General features: G+C 46.9%; 1 protein-coding gene across 4 annotated transcripts in view; it reads left to right on the plus strand.

Moving 5' to 3' along the window:
- Positions 1-788: 788 nt before the first annotated feature.
- The window catches only part of Dgcr2 (DiGeorge syndrome critical region gene 2), a 50,545-nt gene continuing 24,975 nt past the window's right edge, over positions 789-26,358 (plus strand). For 3 of the 4 annotated variants that reach the window (XM_039088526.2, XM_039088528.2, XM_063270658.1), the window contains exons 1-2: positions 986-1,147; positions 21,064-21,186. In XM_039088526.2, coding sequence (XP_038944454.1) covers positions 1,069-1,147; positions 21,064-21,186 — 202 coding nt within the window. In that variant the 5' untranslated portion in view covers positions 986-1,068. Of the gene's footprint in view, positions 1,148-21,063; positions 21,187-26,358 lie in introns of all 4 variants that reach the window. The other variant, NM_001012146.1, reaches the window with a different exon arrangement.

Raw genomic sequence — 26,358 nt, forward strand, 5'->3', positions numbered from 1 at the left:
GTTCTATCATTGGTTGGAATCCTGGGCCTTTGGTGGAGGGGCAATAGTGAGTTAGGTATGCTGGAGCTGACTGACCTTACCCCCTTTTCACTTCCTTCCCCTGAACAGATTGGTCCTTCATTTGCTGTCTGTCCTTCCAGGTACATGCTGTTCATGAAGGCAGGTGTGAGTTTAACACGAGGAGCCTTGTTCCCAGGCTTTAGTCTGGTCTCTGCCTGGGCTTTTATCTTCATTGTATAGGCAGCTCCTTCCCTAGATCGGGTCCAGAGACTATGGGCTTCTCTTGTTATTCTGACATCCCTTAAACCATTTCCTCCTCTGTTGTATTCTTTGTGTTGTATTCTTTCCCATCCACAGAGCCTGCTGGTCCTTTATTTTCACTAGAGCTCTTCACTGTCTTCACAGCGGTTCCGCGTTTAGAAGACCACTTTAGGGAATGTGTTGGCACTGGGACAGACCTGGGCTTCCAGGAATAAAGATCATTCAAGTCCAGCTATACTTCTTTGATTCTCTAATCCCCGATCTCCACTCCTACCCACCCCAGCCCTGGCGCCAACACTGTCAGTCCCGGTGACCCTACCAGCTCTAGGGTCCCCTTTGGGTACCTTGCAGCCTTTCTGCGTCCCCCTCCCCCGAGTCCCGCCTCTCGGCTCAGCCAGTGGCACGTCTCATTTCTCTTAGCCCCGCCCACGACCACGCCCATTGCCGCTCAGTCCCTGGGTCTGACCTCTCCTGCTCACGCCCCGCCCGGCGTCTGAAGCTCCGGTACTGCCTCCCACCCCCGCCACCTCCCGCCCAGCTCTGCGTTCATTGGTTAATGCTGGTTGGAGGCGGGGTAGCGCGGGCTGGAGCAGGACGGCCGCCATCTTGCGCGAGCCGGAATCTCATCCCGCTTCTGCGGCCTAGAGTGTGCGCGAGTCGGCATTCTCTTGCTGCGATCCAGCTGGATCCCTTGCCTGCCGTCCCTCTGCCCCAGGCCGGAGTCCGGCCTTCACCCCCTCCTCTCGGCCAGGTCCGGCCTCCCCGCGGGGTCACGCGGCTGCCCCGGGGACGATGAACGGAGGATAAATGGTGCCCAAGGCAGACAGCGGTGCCTTCCTGCTGCTCTTCCTGCTGGTTCTCACTGTCACCGAGCCGCTGCGGCCAGGTGCGCGGCGCTGAGGGTGGGGGCGCGGTCGGGGGTGGGGCTGCGGCGGTCGTCCACCGGCGGCTGCTGGGCGCCACTGCGCCTCGGCCGGACACAGGCGAGGCCTGTCTGCGGGCCTTTGGGCGTCCCCTGCCCCGGCACAAGTTGGAGTGTACCAGGGTTCAGAGCCTCGAGGATGTCGCCTTTGGACCCAGGTTTACCGAGCGCCGCGTGCTCTTGGACCCAATGGCCAGGAGCTGCGTCTCGGCGCACCCTTCTGCCGGGCTGAGTGGAAGTCTGGGAAGCAGCTTGTGGAGGCACCTGGTGCCCCAAGTGTCCTCCCAACTGTGGCCTAGTGCCAGCCTTTCAGCCCTGGACAGCGATGGCTGGTTGCTTATTGCCACTTAGTGAAACGCTGTATCACAGAAGTCCCGCCCGGCCCAAAGGAGATACTGGGAGTAAACCGAGCGCCTTGTGCAGGGGAGAGTGCTCTCAGCGGTGCCTGGCACTTAGTGCTTTGTGTGGTGTGATTAACTACTTTTGGTACTCCCTTGGAGTTTTGTGTGGTGGGGAACCTCAGGTCCTTTTTCTACCTATTTCAGATACTTCTGAACTGTGCCAAAAACCCCTCACTGCTCCCCACTTCCCAAACAAAGCAGGGTGATTTACCCATCAGGCACAGGAATCACTGTCCCATTAGGGATCTGTGGAAAAGTTTTACCAACAGCAGGAAGGTCTTGTCTGTGAACTTTCAAGGGAGAGGAGACGCTTTAATGTGCACACTCTGTGTTAGAAACTCCTTTCTGTGCTAGGGCAGGGGTAAGTAGAGCTCTTAATGCTTTTAGCAGAGGAAGGTTCCCATTAAGGAATGCCCAAGGCAAGTCTTCTGTGGGTGACATCATGGCTGGGTATCAGAATAGGTGGGTGCACCTTCAGCAGTGACCTAGTCCAGCTCCCATCCTGCAACATATTTCATTGCTTGGCTTTTTGCTTTTGTCCCATGTGGAAACGTCTGTGTTTCAGTGACCTAGCCTAAGCCAACACTCTACTGAACAGAGTGTTTCCCTGGGCTCCAGGAGGAACAGCCAGCTGTTCTGCAGAGTGAGCCGACTGGTTGTAAAATAGCCTGCCAGGAACCCAGGATTTGATTCTCTTGTTGGGATAGTGGACTTTTGGAATCTTGTGGTTTACACCTCTTTCTTTCTTTCTTTCTTTCTTTCTTTCTTTCTTTCTTTTTTTAAAGATTTATTTATTGTATGTGAGTACATACATTATTGCTATCTTCAGACACACCAGAAGAGGGCATTGGATCCCATTACAGATGGTTGTGAGCCACCATGTGCTCGCTGGGATCTAAACTCAGGACCTCTGGAAGAACAATCAGAGCTCTTAACTGCTGAGCTATCTCTCCAGTCCTGTGGTTTATACCTTGGTAAACACATTTGTATACCTCTGCTTATAGCGAACCCATTCTGATTCTTGGGTCCAGTTTTGCAGTTGAGGTCCACACATCTGCCCTTTTTTTGCCTCATGTTCTAGGGCCAGCATCTCTTGACTCGATGGCATAGGCATCCGATGTCCCTAACCATTTTTCTTTTGCCAGTCTGGTCATAGATCCTGTCAGCTGGCTGAGAGCAGTTCAGAAAGGACATGAGTCCTTGCTGCCTGTCCAATGGTAGAGATACTCAAATGCAGAGAACACAGCCTTCTTTTTAAAAGTGCTCAATATTGAAGGAGAGAGCAAGTATGAATTCTTCAGTGTATGCCTGTGTGTCGGGTGTTCCTGGGGAGATGGCAGAGGCCACCCATGTGTACATGTACAGCAAGGAGCCCTCATTCAACCTGAATGGGACATACAGTGGAACTTCAGTAGAGGCAATAATGTGATCTTGAACCCATGGCTTTCTAGGTCGGAACTCGGCATCAGCCCCCGGTTCTGTCTTAAGTTGTCCTGCAAAACTCTAAGCACCCTCTTGTCCCTTGACATGGGAGCAAAGACAGGGCTTGCTGCGTCAGTTTTTTTCTTGTGTGCTATTATGTCTCTTTACACGTCCATCATGTCTGTCCTGGGAGTGTTGGGCAGTCTTTGTAGCTGACTTTTGCAAAATGAAAGTCCTATTCTAGATTTCCTTGCTTCCTTTCAAGGTCCAAGGTCTGAACCATCCTTAGGTGGACTAGTTAGAATTCACCTCTTAGGAGGGAGGCGGAGGGCTCTCCTCTTGATCCTACCCAGTGTTGTGAGGGAGAGCCAGGGCGTTGTGGGTTTCTTCTTTGATGCAGGCTAAATCTTCCAGTGGTGATGAGGGGAGGCAGCATGTAGAGTTGGGCTTCACTTGTCTAAACTCGTTTTCTACTGTTTTGTGGTGCCAAGTAATTCAACCCAAGGCCTCATGCATGGCAGGCAAGCGCTCTACCACTGATCTTTACCTCCAGCCCCCAAATTTCCTTTAAAAAAAAATGTTTAATCTTGAGGGTATTATATTTACATGTCAGATACTGTTCTAAGTACTAATGTATGTGATAACTTTAAAGTGGTCCCTGGAAGACTGTTATTAGTTCAATTTTATAGACAGAGAAACTAAAATAGAAAACTTTAATAAAGCTAAGTGACCTAGATGAGATTTAATTCTGGGAACATGGCTGCTTTGATCGTTATGCACCTATAAAGGGAGTGCAGCATTATACTTTTTTTGCTCACCCTAGTACTGTTTTAAGTTTAATCTCTCATTGGGAAACAAAGTTATGCCACAGTTTCAGCAATAGCTTTCTTCGGGGTGATTCCAACATTCATAGTTAAGAAAACTTGCCTTCCCAGCAGGGCCACAGTCCAAGAATCCTCGTCCTTCTCCCGGTTGGTTGCTAGCCCCTGAAAGCTGCTTGGGCCACCCCGAGAGGTGGTAGCATTGACAGCTAGCTTGTGTATTCCACCCCGAGAGGTAGTAGCATTGACAGCTAGCTTGTGTATTCCACCCCGAAAGGTAGTAGCATTGACAGCTAGCTTGTGTATTCCACCCCGAGAGGTAGTAGCATTGACAGCTAGCTTGTGTATCCCAGCTGTGCTGCTCCCAGCTGGGAGTGACTAAGGAAACCACTTGCTTCTCCCTGGCCTACTTCACAGAAGCTCTCCCCTTTGTAGTCAGGAGAGATGTCTGGATACCAGGTAGTGCCCTAGCAGCGATGGCAGATGCTGTCTGTCTGTGGGTTCTCATACTGTAGAGCTGATCTAGCTGTGCATTTTGTCGTCTTGGCAGTGACAACAGGCCCTCTAAGGGATGGCAGCAATCCAGCCCTTGTGGGCTGAGCCGCTGACTCTTGGTGGGTTTCTGATTCTGAAATGTCAATAACAATATTTAGGGCCCGATAAAGAGCCATGACTAAGCAGATGTCTTCTTAGGTGTGCAGCTCTGTCATCTTTGTGTTCACTGCCTGTGCTCATGTGTGCTGAGGATGTCTTAAGCTCTGGTTTCCTCCCAGCCTACAGAGCATACTGGTGACCTGTGAGGCTCTATTTGAGGTCCCAGGCAACTGAGCAGAGGGATACCTGAGTGTAAAGTGTGGTTATCCTGTGACAGCTTTGGTTTTCTTTCTGGCTTGACTCACCAACTGTCTCAGAAAGTTTAGTGGAGGTGGGGTCGTATTTTGCAGTGGCAGGTGTTGGTAGGACAAACCCAGGCTGGAGGTAGGTAGCTTGGAGACCTGTGGCTATGGTGGTGTGGCTATGGATGTGGACAGCCTGTGGTTATGGTGGTGTGGCTGTGCACATGGAGGCCTGTGGATTTGGTGGTGTGGCTGTGCACATGGAGGCCTGTGGCTATGCTGGTAGAAGAGTGAGCTGTCTGTCAGGAGTGCAAGTTACAGTTTGCTTTGTTGCTGTGCTGCATACCACAGCCACAACAATGAGGGGAAGAAGGGGTTTATTTCACTTTACAGATTATAGTCCATCATGAGGAGGCTGGGGCAAGAGCCTGGAGGCAGGAATAGACTTGCTTTCCCTCATCTTTCTTATAGAACCTAGGCCCACTCACCTTAGGCATGGCACTGCCCACATGGGCTCTTCCCTTCTCCATCAATTAGTAATCAAGAAAATGTTCTACAGACATGCCTGCTGGTCAAGTTGACAAAACTATGACAAGTTATGCAAAGGTCTTGTTCTCATTCTAGTCAATAACTGGTGGTTGTGGATTCAAACCGTGTACCCTGAAGCTACACTGCCAGGTCAATGTTGTCATAGTGCTTTAGGGTCTCCTCCCTCTCATCTGCTCCTTTCCCCTCCTCCTCTCCTCTTTCCTCTCCCTTCCCCCTGTCCCCGTCCTTCTCCCTCCTCCCCTCCCTCCTTGCTAGATTGCTTTTGTGCTTCAGCTTCCTCACTCTGAAGTAAGCATCAAGGTATGGATTCATGGAGATTTACATCTCCATGACTAACAAGGTGAGGAGCTGTTCCAAAAGGTGTCTGATAGAAAGCAAGTGCTTTACCCAGATCATCTGCTGATATTGTTCACAGGTAGATTTGGAGGAGTCTATGAACCAGATGGTGTGTGCATGCCAGTCAGCAGGCCTCCCTCTAGGAGGCCCCGAGCTCAGTGCAGTGGTTTTAAATCGTGCCACACACATAGCAACCACTGCAGGGTTTTCTTTGCTATCCCACTTTTTCATTTTCACCTTGTATTCTTTGTTTTCACATTATTTTAGTTATTTCTGAGAATGTCATGTATGAATACTGTGTATCATTTTTACCCCCACTCTCCAACGCCTGTGTCCCCACTAGAAATTCTTGACCTCTTTTTCTTGATTATTATTGCATATACATACGTGTACATAAATACAACTGCTGAGTCAGTTAGTGTGGCCGTCTATGAAGGTCTGTGTGCTGACTGTTTGGGATTGAATAGCCTGTTGGGCTCATCCTCTGGAAAGAAGAATGATTTTCTTCTCTTAGCAACCATTATTTACCTGTAGCTCTTCCTCTAGCTGTGGCGCCTTGTGGCAGCTCTTCCAGGTTGGATGTGAGTTGGTAGTCTCTCTGCAGTCTTGTTTGAGGAAATAACAGTGTTAAGATTTCGTGGGTGCAGCTCCCTGTCATAAAGATACTATCTTGCAGTGAATATCCTGGTCCTGGGGTTGGGGATTTAGCTCAGTGGTAGAGCGCTTACCTAGGAAGCGCAAGGCCCTGGGTTCGGTCCCCAGCTCCGAAAAAAAGAACCAAAAAAAAAAAAAAAAATATCCTGGTCCTCTGCTCTTACAGTTTTTCTGCCCTACTCCCAGTCCCTTTCAGCGTCTGTGACCTCTTCTGTGTGTTCCCTAAGCCTTGATTGTAGGAATTGTTTATCCACTGTGGATGGACACCTCTTTCTCAGTTGTTCTCTGTATTTTGACATGAATTCCTTGAGTCTAGTAAACCATTGTTGGTTACTTCCAAGGTGCGATTGCCACTGCTGCCCTCGGTGACTACTATGCAGGTGACTACTGTGTTCTATAGCTTTCACAGCTGGGTAAGGCTGGTGATTGCCTTTCTCCCTTGGCAGCTGGTGTAACACCTTTGGATGTTAGCTAGTCCTCAGTGAGAAGGATTCAAGGTCAGCTCCAGTTCAACTTTTCTACCTAATGCATGCAAAATGTATAGTGTCTTCAGCAATAGGGGCTTAACTTTCAAGTTCTGGAAAGCAACCAAGGGTAACAGCAGTACCCTGCATTGTTTTGGGAGTCTCTTAGACTCTCCTAACCAGTACTTTGAAGGGAGGTTTTCCATGCCTGGTACTTCAGTTTTCGTTAGTTCATAGCTCTTGGGAGGAGCATTACTACTCCCAAGTCGTATGAACTCATTCGATTTATTTAATATGTGCACATATTTTTAAATAAGCACAAAACTATTTATTTATTTATTTATTTTACTTTTTGTTTTTGGAGACAGGGTCCCTCTACAGTCCTGGCTGTCCTGGAGCTCACTATGTAGACCAAGCTGGCCTCAAATCACATACAGATCCATCACTGCCTTTGCCTCCAGTTTACCTTCTCTTCTTTATCCCTCTTCCCTCTATATTACCTGCCCTCTCCTTCCCCCAGGTAAAGCCTCCCCATTTCTTTTTCCCATTCTCCTTTCATGGTACTTGGGTCTTACTGTTTCCTTCCCTAGGGCCACGCCCCCTTTACTTTCTGTGGTTACTCTAGGCTATACACACGCTTGTAAAGATTTGGAGCTAGGATCCGTAAATAAGAGCAAACATGCAGCCACTACACTTCTCACAATGCTAGGATGATTCACAGTGACAGGTTTTACTCATTGACACATTCTGTGTGTGTCCCCTGTACCTGAACAGGCACAGAGTGGGCACTTAGAAACCAGTTTTGAGGAGCTGGAGAGGTGGCCTAGCAGCTAAGAGTACTGGCTGCTCTTCCAGAGGACCCAGGTTCACTTCCCAGCAACCATAGCTCACACCTGTCTGTAATTTCAGATTCAGGGCTTCTGACACCCTCACACAGACATCCATGCAGGCAAAACAGGAATGTGTATAAAATAAAAATAAAATTTATATGTATGTATGTACATACGTATGTATGTATGTATGTGTGTGTGTATATACGCACACATATTAAAATGGCTATTTGTGGTTGGGGATTTGGCTCAGTGGTAGAGAACTTGCCTAGCAAGCGCAAGGCCCTGGGTTCAGTCCCTAGCTCCGAAAAAAAGAAAAGAAAAAAAAATAAGAGGAAATGGCTATTTGTATCTTTTTAACATAAAGGACAGTAGTTCCTTTAGTCATTTTGCCTTGCAGCTGCCCTAATGGAGGTGGCAGAGAGGATGAGGTCCTTGTAGTCATTCTGTAGGGATGGGAGTTGGATGAGGGAGGAGGCAGGGCCATCTGGTTGGGCCTCATGTTTGGTGGATCTTGCTCCTTGGGTATTAGTTATACTGAGAGACAAAGAACGAGGGATTCTTGCCAATGTGGATCCTTCCTAAAGCTTACCAGCCACTCAGTCTGTAGTACAGACGGCATGTCCCAGAGAAAGGAGGTGTGGCTTGGCATCTGGACTTGGGAACAGAGTTGACTGCATGAGCTGGGCAGCTCATCGAGTAGCCTTGGTTGGGGCTGGCTTGGATATGAAGCTGCACTTTCCCTCTCCTGCCCAGAGAAGCTGTTACTTCAGTTATCCTGAGCTGCTTCTACCTCTACTCTCCTTGCTCCCTCTCTGCTGACTTCGGCTTGCTGAGGTCAGCCATCATTTCACTCAGCTTGTCTGTCTCCATCAGCTGGGGGGCTGCTTTCTGTTGGGCAGGACAAGGCTGAGTGTGGGCTAGGTGAGTTAGCTGGCTTGAGAGCATTCTCGGGGTGGTCCTGCCACTCTTGTTCCTGAAGGAACATTAGGGGATCATAGCCATAGGTGTGGGAGGGTCTTGGGACACTGTGAACAGATGAGTATGGAAGCCAGGATCAAGCTCCGCTCTCCCTCCTTAGGTACCACCATCTGATGGTATGTGTATATATGTTTGTGTTCCAATGCATGCATATGGAGATGGGTGCAGGTGCACATGTGTGCATGTGTGAAAGCATCGACTGCCCCTCAATCCATTTTCCATCTTGGTTTTTGAAGCAAGGTCTCACTGTATTCAGAGCACATGGAGTTGGATAGATTGGCTGGCCAGTAAGCCTTATACAGTCCTGTCTTCACCTTCCCAGTGCTAGGATCAGGCACATGCTGCCACACCAGTTTTTAAATAGATTCTGGGACCAAACTCAGGTCTTCATGTGTGTACAAAGGCTGTTTCTTGACTGAGCCATTTCCACATCCCCAATCTGGTTTTATGAAGTTTTCCCTGGCCTTGGTACTCATCCCCCTAAGCCAGCCAGGTATCCACCTCTGCCTCCCTTCCCTGCACTGGGGTTACAAGCTCACACTACCACAGCTGGGTTTGTTTATTGTTTTAGGGCTTGTTGTTTCAAGACAGGGTTTCTCTGTATAGTCCTGGCTATCCTAAAGCTCAGTCTGTAGACCAGGCTGGCTGAGAACTCAAAAGATCTGCCTGTCTCTGTCTCCCAAGTGCTGGGATTGAAAGCATGCATCACAATGCCCAGTTTGCCACAGCTGTTTTTGCTTATTTTGAGATTTATTATTTTGTTTATATGGGTACACTGTAGCTCCAGAAAAAAGCATCAGATCTCATTACAGATGTTTGTGAGCCACCAAGTGGTGCTGGGAATTGAACTCAGGACCTCTAGAAGAGCAGCTAGTGCTCTTAACCACTGAGCCATCTCTCCAGCCCCACAACTGGTTTTTAAAAGTAGTTTCTGGGGGTTGGGGATTTAGCTCAGTGGTAGAGCGCTTGCCTAGCAAGCGCAAGGCCCTGGGTTCGGTCCCCAGCTCCGGAAAAAAAGAAAAGGAAAAGAAAAAAAAAAGTAGTTTCTGGGATTGAACTCAAGTCCTTGCATGGTAAGATTTTTACCAACTGGCTTTTAAATCTGTTTTGTTTGAAACGGGGTCTTACTTTGCAGCCCAGATGTCCTAGGATTTACTGCATAGCATAGGCAGAACTTGAACCCGTGGTGATTCTCTTGCCTTAACCTCCCAAGTGAGCATGTGCTGCCACACCCAGCCCTTTTTCTTTTTTGTTTGTATGTTGTTATTGTTTTTGTTTTTGTTTTTGTTTTTTTGTTTTTTTCTTTTGGGGGTGGGGCTGGGGACCGAACCCAGGGCCTTGGACTTCCTAGGCAAGCGCTCTACCACTGAGCCAAATCCCCAACCCCATTGTTTTGGTTTTTAATATTTACTTCTGTTTATGTGTGTCTATACACAGGTGTCCCTAGAGATCAGAGAGGGCATCACTTAGATTTTAATCAGAAACAGAAACAGAAGGACACTCAGGACCAGTGTAATAGTGTGCTCTGCCTCCTGTGTCACAATTCCAAAACCAGATGACAGCACTCAGTAGTTGAGGAGTGCAGAGTCCTCCTGCTTGAAGATAGGTACCTTGTCATTGGGCAGAGACCCTTCAGTGTCCATAGTTTTCAAAGGGTGGGCACTAATGCTTTACAATTCTTTTGGCCTGGTGACCAACTCAGGATAGTCCATCAGTGGCTTCGGCCTGTGATCTCACCACAGTATCTTTGTGTTCAAAAGAACACCTGCATGGCATGCATTTCTACAAGCTTGGAAGACTTGCTCATAATTTTAACCTTGTTGTCACCTTTTATGTAGACTGTATTTTGAACCATGAGGTCATATTACCTTTGAAGACATTTCTGTGAAAGTAAAGGGTCAGAAAAGGGTATTTACTCAACCACACCCAGAAGGGCCAGAGAGGCTCGTGAGTTCCAGCCCAGCCCAGACTCTGTAGTGACCGAGACCGTCACTGAAAACAAGTATTCCTAGGCCTGGGGAGATGACTCGACTGGTTAAATGCTGGCTAAGCAAGTTTGTGGACCTGAGTTTGATCCCTAGCAAGCACATGAAAATTGGAACAACAGTATGGGTCAGCTGTGAAAAGTGAAGAGAGGTTCTGGAGCTCATTTACCTACACACACACGCACGCACGCACGCACGCACGCTGTTGGGGGCATTTAAACAATCTTTGTGTAGAGATCAGTTTTTGGGAAGCAGTTTTCTCATCCTACCTCAATTTGTGTTTGAGACAGTCTTCCTGTATAGCCTAGGAGGCTTGGAACTCATTTTGTAGACCAGACTGGCCTGGGTTAGTGAAGCCTCTTCTACCTTGTTTTTGAGGGATAGTTGTCTCTCCTTGTTTCTTTTAGAGTTTCTTATGTGATTCAGTTCTCTTCTCTCTGCCCCGCATTTCACCCGAGATTGCTGGGATCACAGCTGTGAACTACTCTTTGCAGCTTTTTCACACGTACCAGGGATCAGGCTTAGATGTCAGAATTGTGTAGCAAGACTTTTGTCTTATTATTTATTTACTTATTTAATTTTTTACTTCCTGAACCATACTTAAGAAAAGTTATTTTAAAAGGAAATAGGTCCTGTAACTAAAGGTAAAACATGATTTTTTTTTAAAGATTTATTTATTTATTATATATAAGTACACTGTCACTGTCTTCAGACACACCAGAAGAGGGCATTGGATCCCATTACAGATAGTTGTAAGCCACCATGTGGTTGCTGGGATTTGAACTCAGGACCTCTGGAAGAGCAGTCGGTATTCTTAACCACTGAACCATCTCTCCAGCCCAAAACATGATTTAAAACAAAACAAAAAACCAAAAAGCAACTATAAAGATGATTAGAACACAAAAAAAGACATAAAACTATAGCTGAATGCTATTACATGTTTGTATTTCATAGTTGCCATGTGAGGTGGGATTTAACCCTGTTTTACAGACATGCAGGGTCTTAAGTTACTTGGCCAAGGTTACACAGCTCCAGAGCTCACCTGGTAAAGTAGAGCAAACATTTGGAGTCTAAGCCTGACATCAGCGCTCTGATATGTGCTGCTCTGTGGGGGACCTTTGGCTCTGTCTCATCTTGTACCTCTTCATCTTGAGTCTCAGCCCCCACATTCTGCCACCTGTCACCATCACCACAATCCTCTTTGTCCTTGCTGTTCCCTTTTGCTGCTGTGCCCAGCATTGCCCTTCAGAAATTCTCACACTCAACCTGTCAGGAACTGAGCACATCTCACCTGTCCTACAGTCTGTATTGGGCATAGCTGCCCTCTGTCTTTGTCCCTCTGCCTCCACATCATGTCTGAGTATCCCACACTCTGTTAAGCACTTTGGGTGCACAGCCTAGATAACCATAAATGATGACATTCTTTTTCAGGTTGTTTCTGGTGTGTTGGTCTTGTGCTGACTTAAGATTCCCAAGGAGTATATGAAATGATGCTTTTAGGCTGTTAGAACTCTCAGCAGAGACCGGGGGTGATACTGTTTAGATCTAGAGGGGTAGAGTAAAGCTGTCCATTGCTGCTTGGCCTTAGATCATCTTTTTGTATGCCTCAGAACTTCAGCCCAGCTTTGCTTCAGGGGTTTCCTTGTTTAATGTAGTATTGCCCTTATGTGGGGCTGGAGTGTAACTTAGTGGTAGAGTGCTTGTCGTGTGTGTGTGTGTGTGTGTGTGTGTGTGTGTGTGTGTGTGTGTGTGTGTACATGGTCCTGACTTCACCCTACACTACCAGGGAGGAGGGAGAATTTTGTTGGTAGTTAGCCTGGGCTACAAAGCCAAAACCTTCGTCTCAACAACAAAAACTTTACCTCTAGGACTTTGAAATCTTTCCATATCTTGAATTTGCTTTGTGATTCAGGTAATTGTCTGCCATTGCATTTGGAAAGTTGGTCCTCAGAGGCATGTGGGGACCTCATCTCTTTTTCTCTAATAGGGATGGTACTTAAAATGTACTGTAGAAGGCTGTTTACTAGATACGGGGGAGCAAAGTTTAATTTTCTTGTTTTTGTTAAATTTACATGTTTGTGTGTGTGTCCATGTGTGTGCACGTGCACAGTCTGCCAGTCCTAAAGTTAAGTTTTCTTGAGGCAGTGTCTCATGAAGCCTCAACTCAGCTATGTAGGTACGATAGTTTGAGTGAGAATGGCCCCTCTAGGCTCATGTATTTTAATGCTTGTTTTTCAGTTGGTAGAACTGTTTAAGAAGGACTGGGAAGTGTGGCCTTGTTGGAAAGGTGTGTCACTGGGGTAGGCGTTGAGGTTTCAGAAACTACCACTGCCTCGTATGTTGTCTCTACATGCAAACTCTCAGCCACTGCTCCAGCACCATTCCTGCCTGCCTGAGACAATACTCCCCACCCTGAAGTCAGCAGTGATCAACTGTGAGCCTCCATTAAGCTATTCTGTAAGTTGCCTTGCTCATAGTGTCTCTTCATAGCAATAGAAAGTCACCAAGGTACGTGGCCAGGTGGCCTCTGAATTTATTCGGCTTCAGGTTCAGTTGGGAACTGGCCACCCTGACCAGGGCTTTACTGGAAAGACCCAGCAGTGAGCTGTGCTCTGCAAAACCCTAGGTTCTGATTCCCCTTTGCTTAGGGGACCTTTTCAGAGCATTCACCTCTTCAAGGTCATTGCTAGCAGCAGACCACTTGAGACTTAAGTAAGGAGCAGTGCTTGAGTGAGTTCTTCTCAGCCCTCAGGACTGCCAGGAATGGTTACCTCCATGCAACTCAGAACAAGGAATGTGGCCTGACAAGATAGTAGTCTGGAGCTGAGCTAGTCTTAGATGGGTTTCTGGTGCCTCTTTCTCTACTGATCTCCTCATATACCATCCCAGGGAGCTGTAGGGCCAGGTAATTGTACATGGCAGTGACCAGACAAGAGCTACGTGGTTACAGAGTTGCGGAGACTGCCAGATCAGCCTAAGAAGATGGTGGGATTCTTGAGGAAAGGGTGTAAATGTCCCTTGGCTCTCATGAAAGCACAAATGGTACTTTTGAAGGTCGTGGGAAGTTTTGTAAACATTACAAAGGTCTGATCATGGTTGTCCTCCCTTCCTGGCTCTGTCTTCCCTGGCATGTGTTGGACAAACACTCTGATACATTTTCCCCTTCATTGGCAGCTGCAGGCCTTGAAGCCAGACCATATTTTATGAAGCAGCTAGGCTCAGTCCTCTGTGCTGCACATAGATGGGCCCTCTTTATTGTACCATTTAGCTACTGATTACTTCTTGTCCAGGCTGCAGTGCTGATTGTAGGATTGCCCTAGGCAGTGTCGGTGGCCTCTGTCTGAGTCCTTATTTGGGTCCTTCTTCACTTACCTCAGGATGGGATCTGTTCTGTATGTTAGCTATCTATTGTTAACAGTGGTTTGTGTCTCTTCTTGATGTTGTCCAGAATAGTGTGGCCAAATGGAAAAGGAGGAGTCTTCTAGAGATCCTTTCAGATCCTTTCTGTTCTGTTGCTGGTTTGGAGTGTGGTCCTAGAAAAAATATCTTTTTTTCTAGACGCTTCTGGTACAGGTTGAGAGCCTGTGCAAAGCCTGCTAGGACGCAGCTGCTAGCTCAGTCTAGAGCGGGATGATGGGTAAATGGCAGGCCTGCACAGGGCACTTCCTGGTCTTGCGGCACAAGCTGTGCATGACCACTTCTCCACGTGTCCTCATTGTCTTGGGCAATTTCTTTGCTGGAAATTAATGTCCTTTGTGATGTGAATGTGACGTGTACTTGTGCTAATGGACTTTGTGGGCAAATATTGGAGAGAAATTCATTCAAATGATTTAGAAAGTATTCTAAATTTTCCTACAGGCCTTTGAGACAACTCAATTTACATAATTTAAAACGAGGCTAAATCTTGCTGACAGAGAAGGTGATTCTAGAAAAAGAATCTTATTGCTAAGACAGAGACAAACTACAAAAACTCTCAGTTCACACCCACAGCACTATGTATTATCAGTAATCTCCAAATACCCAGGGGCCACTATGATATCCCTGACTGTCAGGATCCAGAAGGAAAATTGCTCACTTCAGAGTATCGTCTGCCGCTCATCTTACCACACGAACATTAGTGTTTCTGGAGCCTTCATGATACGATCTCATTACTCTTGAAGTTAATGAGGTAAGTGCTGGAGATCTCTCTTCTTAAAGACTTAAAAAATGTGGTACAATATACATCACATGACATTTATCATATCAGATATCCTTTCAGATCCTTTCTGCTCTGCTGTGGTTTGGAGTGTGGTCCTGGAAAAAATACTTTTTCCCTCGAAACATCTGGTACCTATTGAGAGCCTGTGCAAAGCCTGCTCTCAATCTTTTCAGCTCCTTAACTGTTTTAATTATTTTCACTTTTGCTGTCCTGTTAAACCCAGGGGCCTTCCTTGTAAATTCTGGGAATGACTCTGCCTTAGCTACATTCCCATCCTTAACTGTGTTAGGTTTTGCATGTGTCTGTGCATGTGTGTGACTATGTAGTTTATATGAGTATGGACATGCATGTGCAGGTCACAGGACCACCTAGGTATCTGTCCTAGCCCTCTACCTTGTTTGAGATAGGGTCTCCATTATACCTGCTAACTTCCAGGGAGTCTCATATTTCTGCCTGCCTCTTGTTTTGCTGTAGGAGCACTGGGGTTACAGAAACACCATATCACAGGCAGCTTTTATAAGGGTTCTAGGGACTTGAACCCAGGTCCTTCATGCTTTACACACTAAGCCATCTTTTCAGCCCTTAACTGTGGGGCCTATGCCAGCACGTGGTTCAGTGGCATATAGTACATCCAGATTATTATATAGATTATTATATAGCCAATACCTCTACATATTCCTGCAGTTTCCTCATTATACGGATCAGAAACTGTGGATTTCCTCTTCATCCTCCACTGATGAATATGAGTGGCTTCCATAATAAGTGCTGATGTGGACTTTGGTGCACAACTACCTGTTAGAGTCTCTGCTCTCAGTTCTCCTGAGTGTATGTCTGGTGAGTGATGCAGACTCCAGATGCTGGAATTCACTTGCATACCTCAGCAGCCCACTCTCCTGGCTAAGGCCAGACACTCCTTACACTGTTAGAAGCCTGGATTCCCATGTGCTAGTGAGGAACTCACCTGTTCAGGTGCTCCCAGCACAGCCTCTCTCCTTCAGAGGGGTTCAGGAAGGAACCTTCCTTCTCAACACTCGGTCATCCACAAATGCTTATAGGAAGGTGTTGGAGCAACACAGTTCCGTCAGGTACATGGAGTTAACCCAACAGAGGTGGGAATTCGCGCCCACCTCTAAGAGTGTACTGATGCCTGCTAAAGGAGATAAGGACGCAAGCCTACTTACTGACAGACTGGGGTAAGAGATCCAACAACCCCACTGGGGAGGAGGGAAAGGTTCTAAGAAGAGGGTGTGTTTTGAAACTTAAGGTCCAGTTAAGCCAGAGAAGGGAGGCCAGGATGAGGCAAACAAAGGACCCTGCTGAGAGCTGTCTGCTCCCCACAACATTTTTTTCTTTAAATAAAAGTTTAAAGGAGCAGTTTTATCGAAATTGTAGGAGGAAGAGGCTCCTTTCTCTGAACTGAGGAAGGGTCCCAATCTTCCCTGGTGTTCATCCTGCATCAGGTGCACACACAGCTTGAGGTGGTCATGCTTCAACATCAACTCCCAATGTCTGACAGAGTTGCCCATCCAGGCAGTTAATAGTCTACACAGGCAGTTTCCAACTAGTGTTGGAGCCTCAGGACCCTTTGCTAGAAGGAGTTTGCATTCGAAAGTGAGAAAACAGAACAACCTCCCTCACCCCCAAGTGCTAAGTAGTGAGCAGCAAATAAAGCTGGGTGTGTGTGGAAGTAAGGGACTGTTTGCCCAGCAGGCATGCTGACCACAAAGCAAAAACAGTTGGACTTAAAGGAAATAATGGGGATGTTTGGAAAGAAAACTTCACGGGAAGACCATTTCCCAAAGGTCTCAGCTAATTTTTTTTTCCTTTCTGATTTTAGTTTAGAAATTAGTTTTTAACCAAAAAAATCTGGAATGCCTAGAATGGCATAGAATAGGAAGAATGGAGTATCTTAGGTACCTGACTTAATGCTTACGGATAGATACTTGAGACCAGAAGAGACTCTCATTCCTCATTAAATACAGTTTTCAGCAGGTAGGCAGTCAGCCAGCCCTGGCACTGTGACTACCTGATCCCTGCTCTGGAGCTGAGGTGGGAACTGTGAGCCAAGCTCAGCTTGTCCAGGTAAGGCAGCCCGCTGTAGAGAAAGCCACCGATCTTACTGACCGAGATGTAAGCATTGAGGAGCCTCTTCCCCCTACCCCCAAGGGTCTGATTATTTATTACTCTTTTGTTTGTTTGGGGAGGGTGTTTTCTGAGATGGGATCTGACTGTGTCCCTTAAATATCCTGGAACTTACTATGTGAACCAAGCTGGCCTCAAACTCACAGAAATTTGCTTGCTTGCTTCCTAAGTGCTAAGATTAAAGGTCTGATCCATTACACCCAACTTTTGTACTTTTAAACACTAATCTTTGGGGACTCAGACTTAGAAGTAGACAGTCCCCAATTGGAGAGATGGCTCAGAGGTTAAGAACATGTATTACTCTTGCAAAGGACCCAAGTTTGATTCCCAGCACAGTGCCCAACTGCCTATGGTGCCGGAAGCTCTGGTGCCAGTTGGATTCATTTACCCACACAGATAAACAGACACATGCAGTTAGAAATAATGCAAGTCTTCAGAAGCAGAAGCTCTCAGCAAGGGTAGCCTTTCATGTCTCTTGGCCGTCTGCTCCTGCATCTGCCCTTGGCTTTTCTCATTCTCTTAGCTAGAATGTTTAGCTTCCTTTGCTCCCTCGTCTTTCTTAGTGTGTTTGTGTTGCAGGAGTGTGGAGTAACACTGAATCCTGGGTGCTTTGGTCCTGGTCTCACCACCTTTGCTTAAGGGCTTCCTGACAACACTGGTAGACAGAGATGAGAAGACTTTCAGATGCTGCTAGCTCCTGGTCCCCAGTCACTAGGACATAGTCGTGTAGCAGTCCAAGAGTCTCCTCTCTTCTTTCTTTCTTTCTTTCTTTCTTTCTTTCTTTCTTTCTTTCTTTCTTTCTTTCTTTTTTCCTCTTTTCTTTTTTTTCGGAGCTGGGGACCGAACCCAGGGCCTTGCGCTTGCTAAGCAAGCGCTCTACCACTGAGCTAAATCCCCAACCCCTCCTCTCTTCTTTCTAAACAGTAACCAAGTTGAAAACACTCCAGTTGGTGTTCACACTGCATCTGTGAAGAGGCTTGTGCTTCCTCTCTCCAGTTCTCCTTAGTCTAGGACAAGAATGCCTCTCAGTCAGCAGCAAACACACTGCTATGGGTCAGGACACCTTGATTCATGGGGAAGCCTTGTTCTTCCAATCACTGATGGGGACTGAGACCTCATAATCCTTCCACTTTTCACCCAGAGCAGCAGCAGCAACTTCTGTGGCCACACAAAAGTACGAAGCTTGGGGTTGGGGATTTAGCTCAGCGGTAGAGCGCTTGCCTAGCAGGCACAAGGCCCTGGGTTCGGTCCCCAGCTCCGAAAAAAAGAAAAAAGAAAAAAAAAAAAGTACGAAGCTTGAGTTCATTGTCTACATAATTTAGTTGCTGATGGCCAGTGGCTGGAAAGGCCCAGCCTACCACCTAGGAAGCACCCCATGAGAGAACAGGAGGTCTTGATGTGTGTGGTGTGCTCCTTGTGTGCACATTTGTGTGTGGATACATTTTCCTAAGTGTCTTTTGGTTATGGAATTTTATCACTGTAGTTAGGACAACTTTTTCCTTTCAAAATTAAAAAAGCTATTGCCTGCCAGTTTTTATTACTTCTAATAAGCAATGTGACCAGGCAGTGGTGCCATTCATCCCAGCACCTGGCACTCAGAAGGCAGAAGCAGTGGATCTTTTGAGTTGGAGGCCAGCCTGGTCTACAAAGAGTTCTAGGACAGCCAGGGCTGCACAGAGAAACCCTGTCTTGAAACAAAACAACAACAAAAACAAAAACAAATAAAACCCTATACAAGAAAGCCTGGCTTTCTTTTTTTTTTATAGAATAATCTTTTATGTTTTAAGATTTATTTATTCATTTGATGTATGTGAATACACTGTCACTCTCTTCAGACACATCAGAAGAGGGCATCGGATCCCATTTCAGATGGTTGTGATCCACCATGTGGTTTCTGGGAATTGAACTCTCAGGACCTCTAGAGGAGCAGTCAGTGCTCTTAACTGCTGAGCCATCTCTCCAGCCCCAGCTTTCTTAGTTCTTAACCAGTTCAATTGTCATGTGACTTGAAGTCATTTTCTTCTGTTTCTAGTGTTGAAGGCTCATTGGATTTCTTAGATTTGTGGATTTGTTATGGTTTTCATAAAATTAAAGAGTTATTCTTCATATTTAATTTTTGCTTGCTAAAGAAAATTTCTTGGGCTGGAGAGACAGCTGAGTGGTTAAGAGCACCTTCAGCCTGTCTTTTGGGCATGGCAGTGGCACTGAACACGGGTATACAGCGGCGCGCAGGTTTGGTCTGTCTGGGGGTCATCCTCTCTGCTTCTTCACACTGTTCTAATTTTATTTTATTTTTAAGATTTTTTTTTTCTTTTTAAATTTGAGGGTGGCAGAAGTGGCTCAGTGGTTCACAGTGCTAGCTGCTCTCTCAGAAGACCCTGGGTTTGATTCCTAGCACCAGAATGGTAACTGGCAACAGTTTCAGGGAGGTCAGCACCTTCTTCTGGCCTCCACAAAGGCATCATGCAGGCATCCAAAACACCTGTGTTCATTAATAAAATAAAATTTAAATTAAAAGAAACAAAGTTAACAGGACTAGAGAGATGTTGCAGTGGTTAAGAGCACTTGTTATTCTTGAAGAGGACCCAGGTTCAGTTCCCAGCACCCATACAGTGGCTCACAACCATCCATAACTCCAGTTCCAGGGATCCAATGACCTCTTCTGGCCTCCAGGATGCTGCATGCAAATGATCCATGGCCACATACCCACACACGCAATAAAAAGGATTAACCACCGCGGTGTAAGCTCTGCACCCCAGCTGGAGGTGCACCCTTCTTTTGATCCATTCCCTAGAAGGAGGGCATGTGTGAGGCTTTATGTGGGAATCAAACCCAGGTCCTCTAGAAGAACAGACAGTGCTCTTAACCAGTAAGTCATCTTTCCAACACGCGCGCGCACACACACACACACGCACGCACGCACGCACGCACGCACGCACGCACTCGCACACACACCCCTTTAAAGGGAAAACTTTATTACATTTAAACTTTTGGTGTGGGTGTCGGTGCATGCATGCCGTGGTGCATGTAGAGGTCAGGGAATGACTTGCAGGAGTCAGTTCTCTCCTCCTACTGTGTGGGCTCCAGGGATTGAACTCAGTCACCAGACTTGGCTGCAGGCCACTTGACCCACTCAGCCACCACACTGCTCCTCATATTCTTTGTCAAAAGATGAAGCCTTAAGTCCAGTTCCTAATCTTGGAGAGATTCTCTATAAAACAGCATTGTGGTCTAGGAGATATCTCAGTCAGTAAAGTGTTTCTATGTAAACATGAGGGCCTGGGTTCAATCCTGAGCACCCTTAGTGCATACTCACTGTCTTGGGTGCTTGGGGAGGCAGAAACAGGCAGCCCTGGGGCTTGCTGGCTAGCCTTACCCTAAACAGCCATCTCAGGCCAATGAGAAACTGTTTCAAAAAAGAAGGTGGATAGCACCTGAGAAAAACACATAATCCACATAACAAATACACAGTGTATGAAAGTCAGACAGGCTCGCGGCCAAGCTCAGGGAGAGCACTTGCCCTCTGTGCACAAGGCCTGGGCTCCAAGCCCAGCACAGGCAGCCGCTAGTGTGCTGGTGTGTACCTGGGCTACATAGTGAGAGCCCGTCTCCAAAGGAAAAGGGCATGAGGGGAGAGTAAAGGGAAAGTCAACAAGGGAAGAATTGGGCACTTGGCTCATGTCGGTTGCTGCCTATTCTTGAAGCCTGTGTTTTGCTGGGTTTGTTTAGCACTTTTATCATGTCAGAAACCACTGCCACTTACCTTACTCAAGCACATCTTCTCATGTTACTGCCTTAGTAACCTGGCTTCCTGCAATGTGCCCATAAAAGTCAGGAATCTCAGCCTGCAACCTCTGACAGCTGGGTTTCCAGTTTCTTGAGTGGTCCCATCTGTTCACATGTCACCTCAACATGTCTTATAAGCCCTTATTTTCGGGAACCATTGTTGTTGTCACACCACACAGAACATATGGAAGTGCCGCCTTTCTAGGAAACCGGTCAAGCTCCACCTTTTTAGAAAGGTGTTCCAGAGTCCCCTGACTTCGCCTTGTTTTGGCACACCATTTAAATATTCTGTATATTCTGATAAAAGGTTATAACCTCTTGTTTCTATTTTGGAGCATGCTCAGACCCTGCTGAGGAAGCAGTCCTACTCAGCTCCCAGACTACTACACCCCTACGGTGGTGCGGACCAAGCACTTCCCTTCTAGGTTTCTGCTTCTGTGCTACTTCCTCAAAGCCTGTTACCCTTTGTTCACAGAGCTTCGGTGCCACCCCGGGCAGTTTGCATGTCACAGTGGCATCATCCAGTGCATACCCCTCCCCTGGCAGTGTGACGGCTGGCCAACGTGTGAGGATAAGAGTGATGAAGCCGACTGTCCGGGTAAGTGTGTGGATCCACCTGTCTCTTGGCCATAGTCTCCCACAGGGAGGGAGGCAGTCCTATGCTCTGTACACATGGGAGGGTAGTGTGTGCTGACCCACTCTTCGCTTTGTAAAAGTAAGTGTTGGACACAGACTGAGCTAGAACTCATGAGTTGACAGCACTGGGGATATGGGGTGCTATTAGCCCTGTTGTCAAAGAACCTTGAGAGGGAGCGCGTGTGTGCTCACTGGCTCTGGGTATTGGTGCCTGCTGAGGCTGGACAAGTGTAAACTGTCAGCCAGCACTGCCCTTACTTCCCTTGCCTGGGAAGGCATTCTCTAGTAACATGGCACTTGGGTTTTCTCAGGGCCTGAAGGCATGGAGAGCCACAAAAGTTTGATGTTGTTGGATATCCACTGGTTTCCACCTCAGTATCCTGATGAATTTAAGGCACCACGAATACTAGCATTCATCCACCCATCAGTCCCTGTGATAGGTGGGAGGGCCAGCATCACATATGTGTCATAGTTGACATTGATGAGCACATGAGCACACTGATTCTGGATCTTTCAGGATTTTGAGGAAGCCTGTCAGCAGAAGGCATGTCATGTAATAGAAATAATTTGTTTTCTCAGTGAGAAATTACTCCACACCCTTAGAGGTGAAGGGACACTCTTTACTTAAGCCCCTGAGTGGCTGGTCTAATGCCTGAATAACAATCAACTCCCAACAGAAGATTTCTTTAGCTCATACACCTCAGGCTTATGCATTCTACATACACCGGCATCCTTAAATCTCTTTTGAGTTCCAGCCCCAGGCTACACTTGAATACTTTAAACAAAGACAGGAGGCTGCAAATCTGGCTTAGCTTGGGCAGATAGGTTTACATAGCAAAGATTATTTATTACCAAAATTATTTAAGTACACCAGTGTGTTGTTTTAAGTAATTATTATACAGAGTCATCTTGCCCACCTGACAGAGTTATGTCTTTCTTGACAAGAGAGTGCAGAGGACTTTATGGAAGGCCTGGACTTAATGATAGTTGTGACCCTCTTGTGGAAATCTTTGTAGAAAAAGCACTCTGACACCAGTGAGCATGGATGAGAGCAAATGTCACCCATGCAAGCCCAGTTTGCACTTCGTTTATTCTCTGATACCCCAAGATGGACAAGCATGCAAACAACGTTGCACAGAGGTCTAGAGGACAGCAGGCAGTTAAGAGCGATAGCCTATCACGTCAGCTTCTCTGATCATTCTGTTCAGGAGACAAGTGAAGTCGTGCCTTTGCAAGTCTGAAGTACAGCAGTGCTTAAGTGCTTGACTCACTAAGTCAGTATCTAGTGATTAGTCTTCTCTACTGTATTCCACTTTAACTTTCTACTCACCTCCAGGGCTGGCTGCTAGAGGTATATCTCTTTTTCTCTTTTTCCCTAGATTTATTGTGTGTGTGTGTGTGTGTGTGTGTGTGTGTGTGTGTGTGTGTGTGTGTGTAACCACTGTGCTCTAAAAGCTGTGGTCTTCCTGCATAGTGTATAAATGAGCCAATGGAAAGCCCCAGCCGTTCTCAGCGGGCCACTTTTGTGTATGAACATGAGATTTTTCTTGAATCGGCCACATTAGATGATTTCATGGCCCTACCCTCCAAAGCCATGTCTAAACAGTGCATACGGATAGAATGTTACAGAAACAAAGAGAGTGAGTGCAGTCTGAGAGGAGCCATTGCAGCCTTCGCCTTGGTACTGTTTGTTTTGAGACAAATAGTGTAGCCCGAGCTGGCCTAAAGCCTAGGATGGAAGCCAGCCCACTCTTCTCCCAGTGCTGCCATCACAGAAAGAATGTGCCCGGCTTCATGGGCTTTGAAAATAGAAATGGGGGACATTCTTAGTGCACTGTGGCCTTTTGGGCTCTGGTCTTTCAGAAACTGGAAGACTAAACTCGCTTCTCAGGACCCTGCCAGCAGCCTTTAGTGTATCCTTTGACTCTAGGAGGTGCGGACAAGGGAAGGCAAGACTCGCTCTCCCTGCCATCACGTGAGAGCGTCAGCTTTGACTGGAGCACAGTTTTTTGCTATGATCGCCAGCTGCCTTAGAGCTAAGAGCACCTCTGATGTTAGCTTCCAACAGCATTCAGGGTTGGCTGTGGAGGTGAAACAAAAGGCAGAGGTGTCCACTCGACTCCTCTGTGGCTTTGTTTCCCACTTGGGGAGTCTTTCTCTCTATATAGTAAACAACGTTGTGTTCCTCCAGAAGGCTCTGTGGAAATGGGACTTCAGTTCTAAGATGTGAGGGGGCATCTCTTTAGCTCATTCTGAAGGAGTAAAGAGCTGTGGCTACAAGAAACTAGCTTTACTTCAGAGTTGTTTTAGGGAGGCACCAAATAGCGTGTAAGAGAAAATTTTATTGTCTACAGAAAGACGCAAGACATATGCCACACAGCAGAGGCAGAGTTGCATTATGGCCCTGTGACAGCTGGGGGAAAAATGAAATTGGATCCCTAACTCATAACACATAGAAAATAACAGTTTAGGGTAAAGAAAAAAATTTAAAGGCAGTCTAAGTGATTATCAACTCTGATAAGAGGTTAAAAATATCTTCCCTTTGTTAAAAGACTCTAGTAAAAGCTGGGCAGTGGCGGCTTACACCTTTTATCCTAGCACTTGGGAGGCAGAAGCAGGCAGATCTCTGAGTTCGAGGCCATCCTACTTTAAGAGTGAATTCTAGGACAGCCAGGGTTATGCAGAGAAACCCTGTCTTGAAAAACAAACAAACAAACAAACAAACAAAAGGACACTAATACAAGATGAAAATATTAGCTCTAAACGGACAATGGAAGCCAGGCAGGGACCAGTTGGTGAGGTGCTTGCCATCCAAGCATGAGAGCTGAGTCCTGAGCCCCATACTGTGGTCTAAGGCTGTTATCCCGGCACGTGTGAGGGTCAGACATGGGCAGACCCCTAGGATTTATTGGTCAAATCAGCAACCGCCAGGTCCCAGTGAGAGTCTGTGCCCAAAAGACCACAGTTGAGGCATAGCTACTTCTCAGAGAAGTTACAGTTACATTAGGCAGAGTTAAACAAGCCAGCACTCTAAAGGCTGGGTAAGATGGCGCCTACACACCTGAGGGTGGCAGAAATTAAGTTGACTGCCAAACTAGGTGGTGGGGCTGTGATCGCTTGGGGCTCTGCTGTTGTTTGAGTAAGGAGGGTAAGTTGATCTGCCTGCTTTAGAAAACAGGTCTGTCTTCCATGTCATACCGTCTCGTGATCATGGATTCTTATTTGGGAGAACTTTGGAGACATGCTTTTAGCATTCTTGTACTAACATCTTAGAAAACAGCGCACATGATCACATGATAAGATATTTTGTGCCAGTGACAGAGAATGGTATTGGGTATAAGTATCAACATTTATGTCAGTAGGCAACTTTGACAGAAAACTGCACCCAGTGGAGTGTAGGCGTGGGTCCTTCTGTGCTGTAGCCGATGAGGTAAGCTGAAGGAAGCAGAGGAGCTGCACAGGAGTCATGGCTCAGGAGCTGCACAGGAGTCATGGCTCAGGGCTGCACAGGAGTCATGGCTCAGGAGCTGCACAGGAGTCATGGCTCAGTGGCAGACGGCTCCTCCAAAGTTACTCTGGCTCCCTCCTGGGTGGGGTCAGGAACAGATAGTGGGAGGAGCAGGCATCGTGAGTTGAGCTCATCAGGTGAGCCTCTGTTCAGTATTCTATCTCACTTGTGCTTATAGCTTTCATTCTCTGGACGCTGGGGTAGACTGCCATTGTTGTCTGAGGAAAGAAAGTTATGCTGCTCAGACTGGTTTCAAACTTTTAGGCTCACGAGATCCTCCTGCCTGAGGTCTAAGTGTTGAAGCTATAGACACGAGCCTGTAGTTTTTAAAGCACGTGAGTAGGAGCAGAGTGTGGGCTGACTTACCCCAACAGCAGCCACAGCACGGACCTCCTGAAAAGAGCAATAAGGACTGCACTTTGCCCTGTGGGGTCCCTGAAAACTGAGAGGTGACAGGTGAGAGTCTCGGTACTACACCCTTCTTTCTGCCCTCTGCACAGCTGACTCCTCCCACCAAAACATCATAGGTGTATTTTCTAGTCCTGTGCAATCCAGTAGTAACAGCGAGTTCACGGCACACAGGTAAGAGACAGGTACCTGAAAGGACTATTTGGGATGAAGATTGAGGGAAGTCTACAATATGTAGCAATTAGCAGCTGCAGTGCACATCTAGAATTGAAGGCACCAGCGGCTAAGCCTATAAAGAGGCTGCAAGCCGAGATTCATCTGGTCCTTTTTACTTGTCAAAGAAGAGCTGGCTGCGTTCTCTTTCTGTTGGAATTTGAAGCTACTTGGGCACACATAGATAGGGAAGAATCGAGAAGGATTACCTCAGAAGAGACAGAAGAGTCTTATCTAGAGATAAACAGGTGTGTCACAGGAATAGCCATCACGGAAAGTTCCCAGCTAAAAAGCTATGCCTCATTCAAGAGCCCACACTCTGCCTTACCTCAACCACGCTCCTTTTACCCATGAAGAACAATCAGTACGTCTGGACTCCATGGATGCTCAACAGACTTGACCCAGGATTCTAAGCCAGGAGAGTCAGAGCATGATTAACTGAGGCAACTGCAGCATGTGAAATAGTGGTTAAATCCAGGATGTCTGCTGGATAACAGGATACACGGAACAGTGAGGTCCTTAGAAAAGGGCGTAGCACGCAGTAATCTTACAGTGGAGACAACCAGCACTGTTATCTTAACTTAAGGAGTAAACGAGAACTTCAAAATATACTCTGGCCAGACAGCGGTGGCACATGGTTTTAATCCCAGCACTTGGGAGGCAGAAGCAGGTGGGTGGATCTCTGAGTTTGAGGTCAGGGCAGCCAGGGTTACACAGAGAAAACCTGTATCAAAATAAAAAAGCTGTGTGTGTATACATGTGTGTGTGTGTGTGTGTGTGTGTGTGTGTGTATGTGCACGCGCGCGTGCGTGTACACACACTTATATACGCACGCACACATGCACATGTATATTCTTACTTAACAAAATGGCAGTCTAGGAAGTTCTAAGTTCTCACTCTGCCACAGAAACATTCCAATGCAACCAGAGGCTGGACAAAGGCACTCTGTAGCCTCTCTGGGAAAGATCGGAAGTCTGCATCTACCAAGAAGACACCTAGTTAGGA

This window comes from Rattus norvegicus, chromosome 11, assembly GCF_036323735.1.
Source record: "Rattus norvegicus strain BN/NHsdMcwi chromosome 11, GRCr8, whole genome shotgun sequence".
Taxonomy (NCBI): Eukaryota; Metazoa; Chordata; class Mammalia; order Rodentia; family Muridae; genus Rattus; species Rattus norvegicus.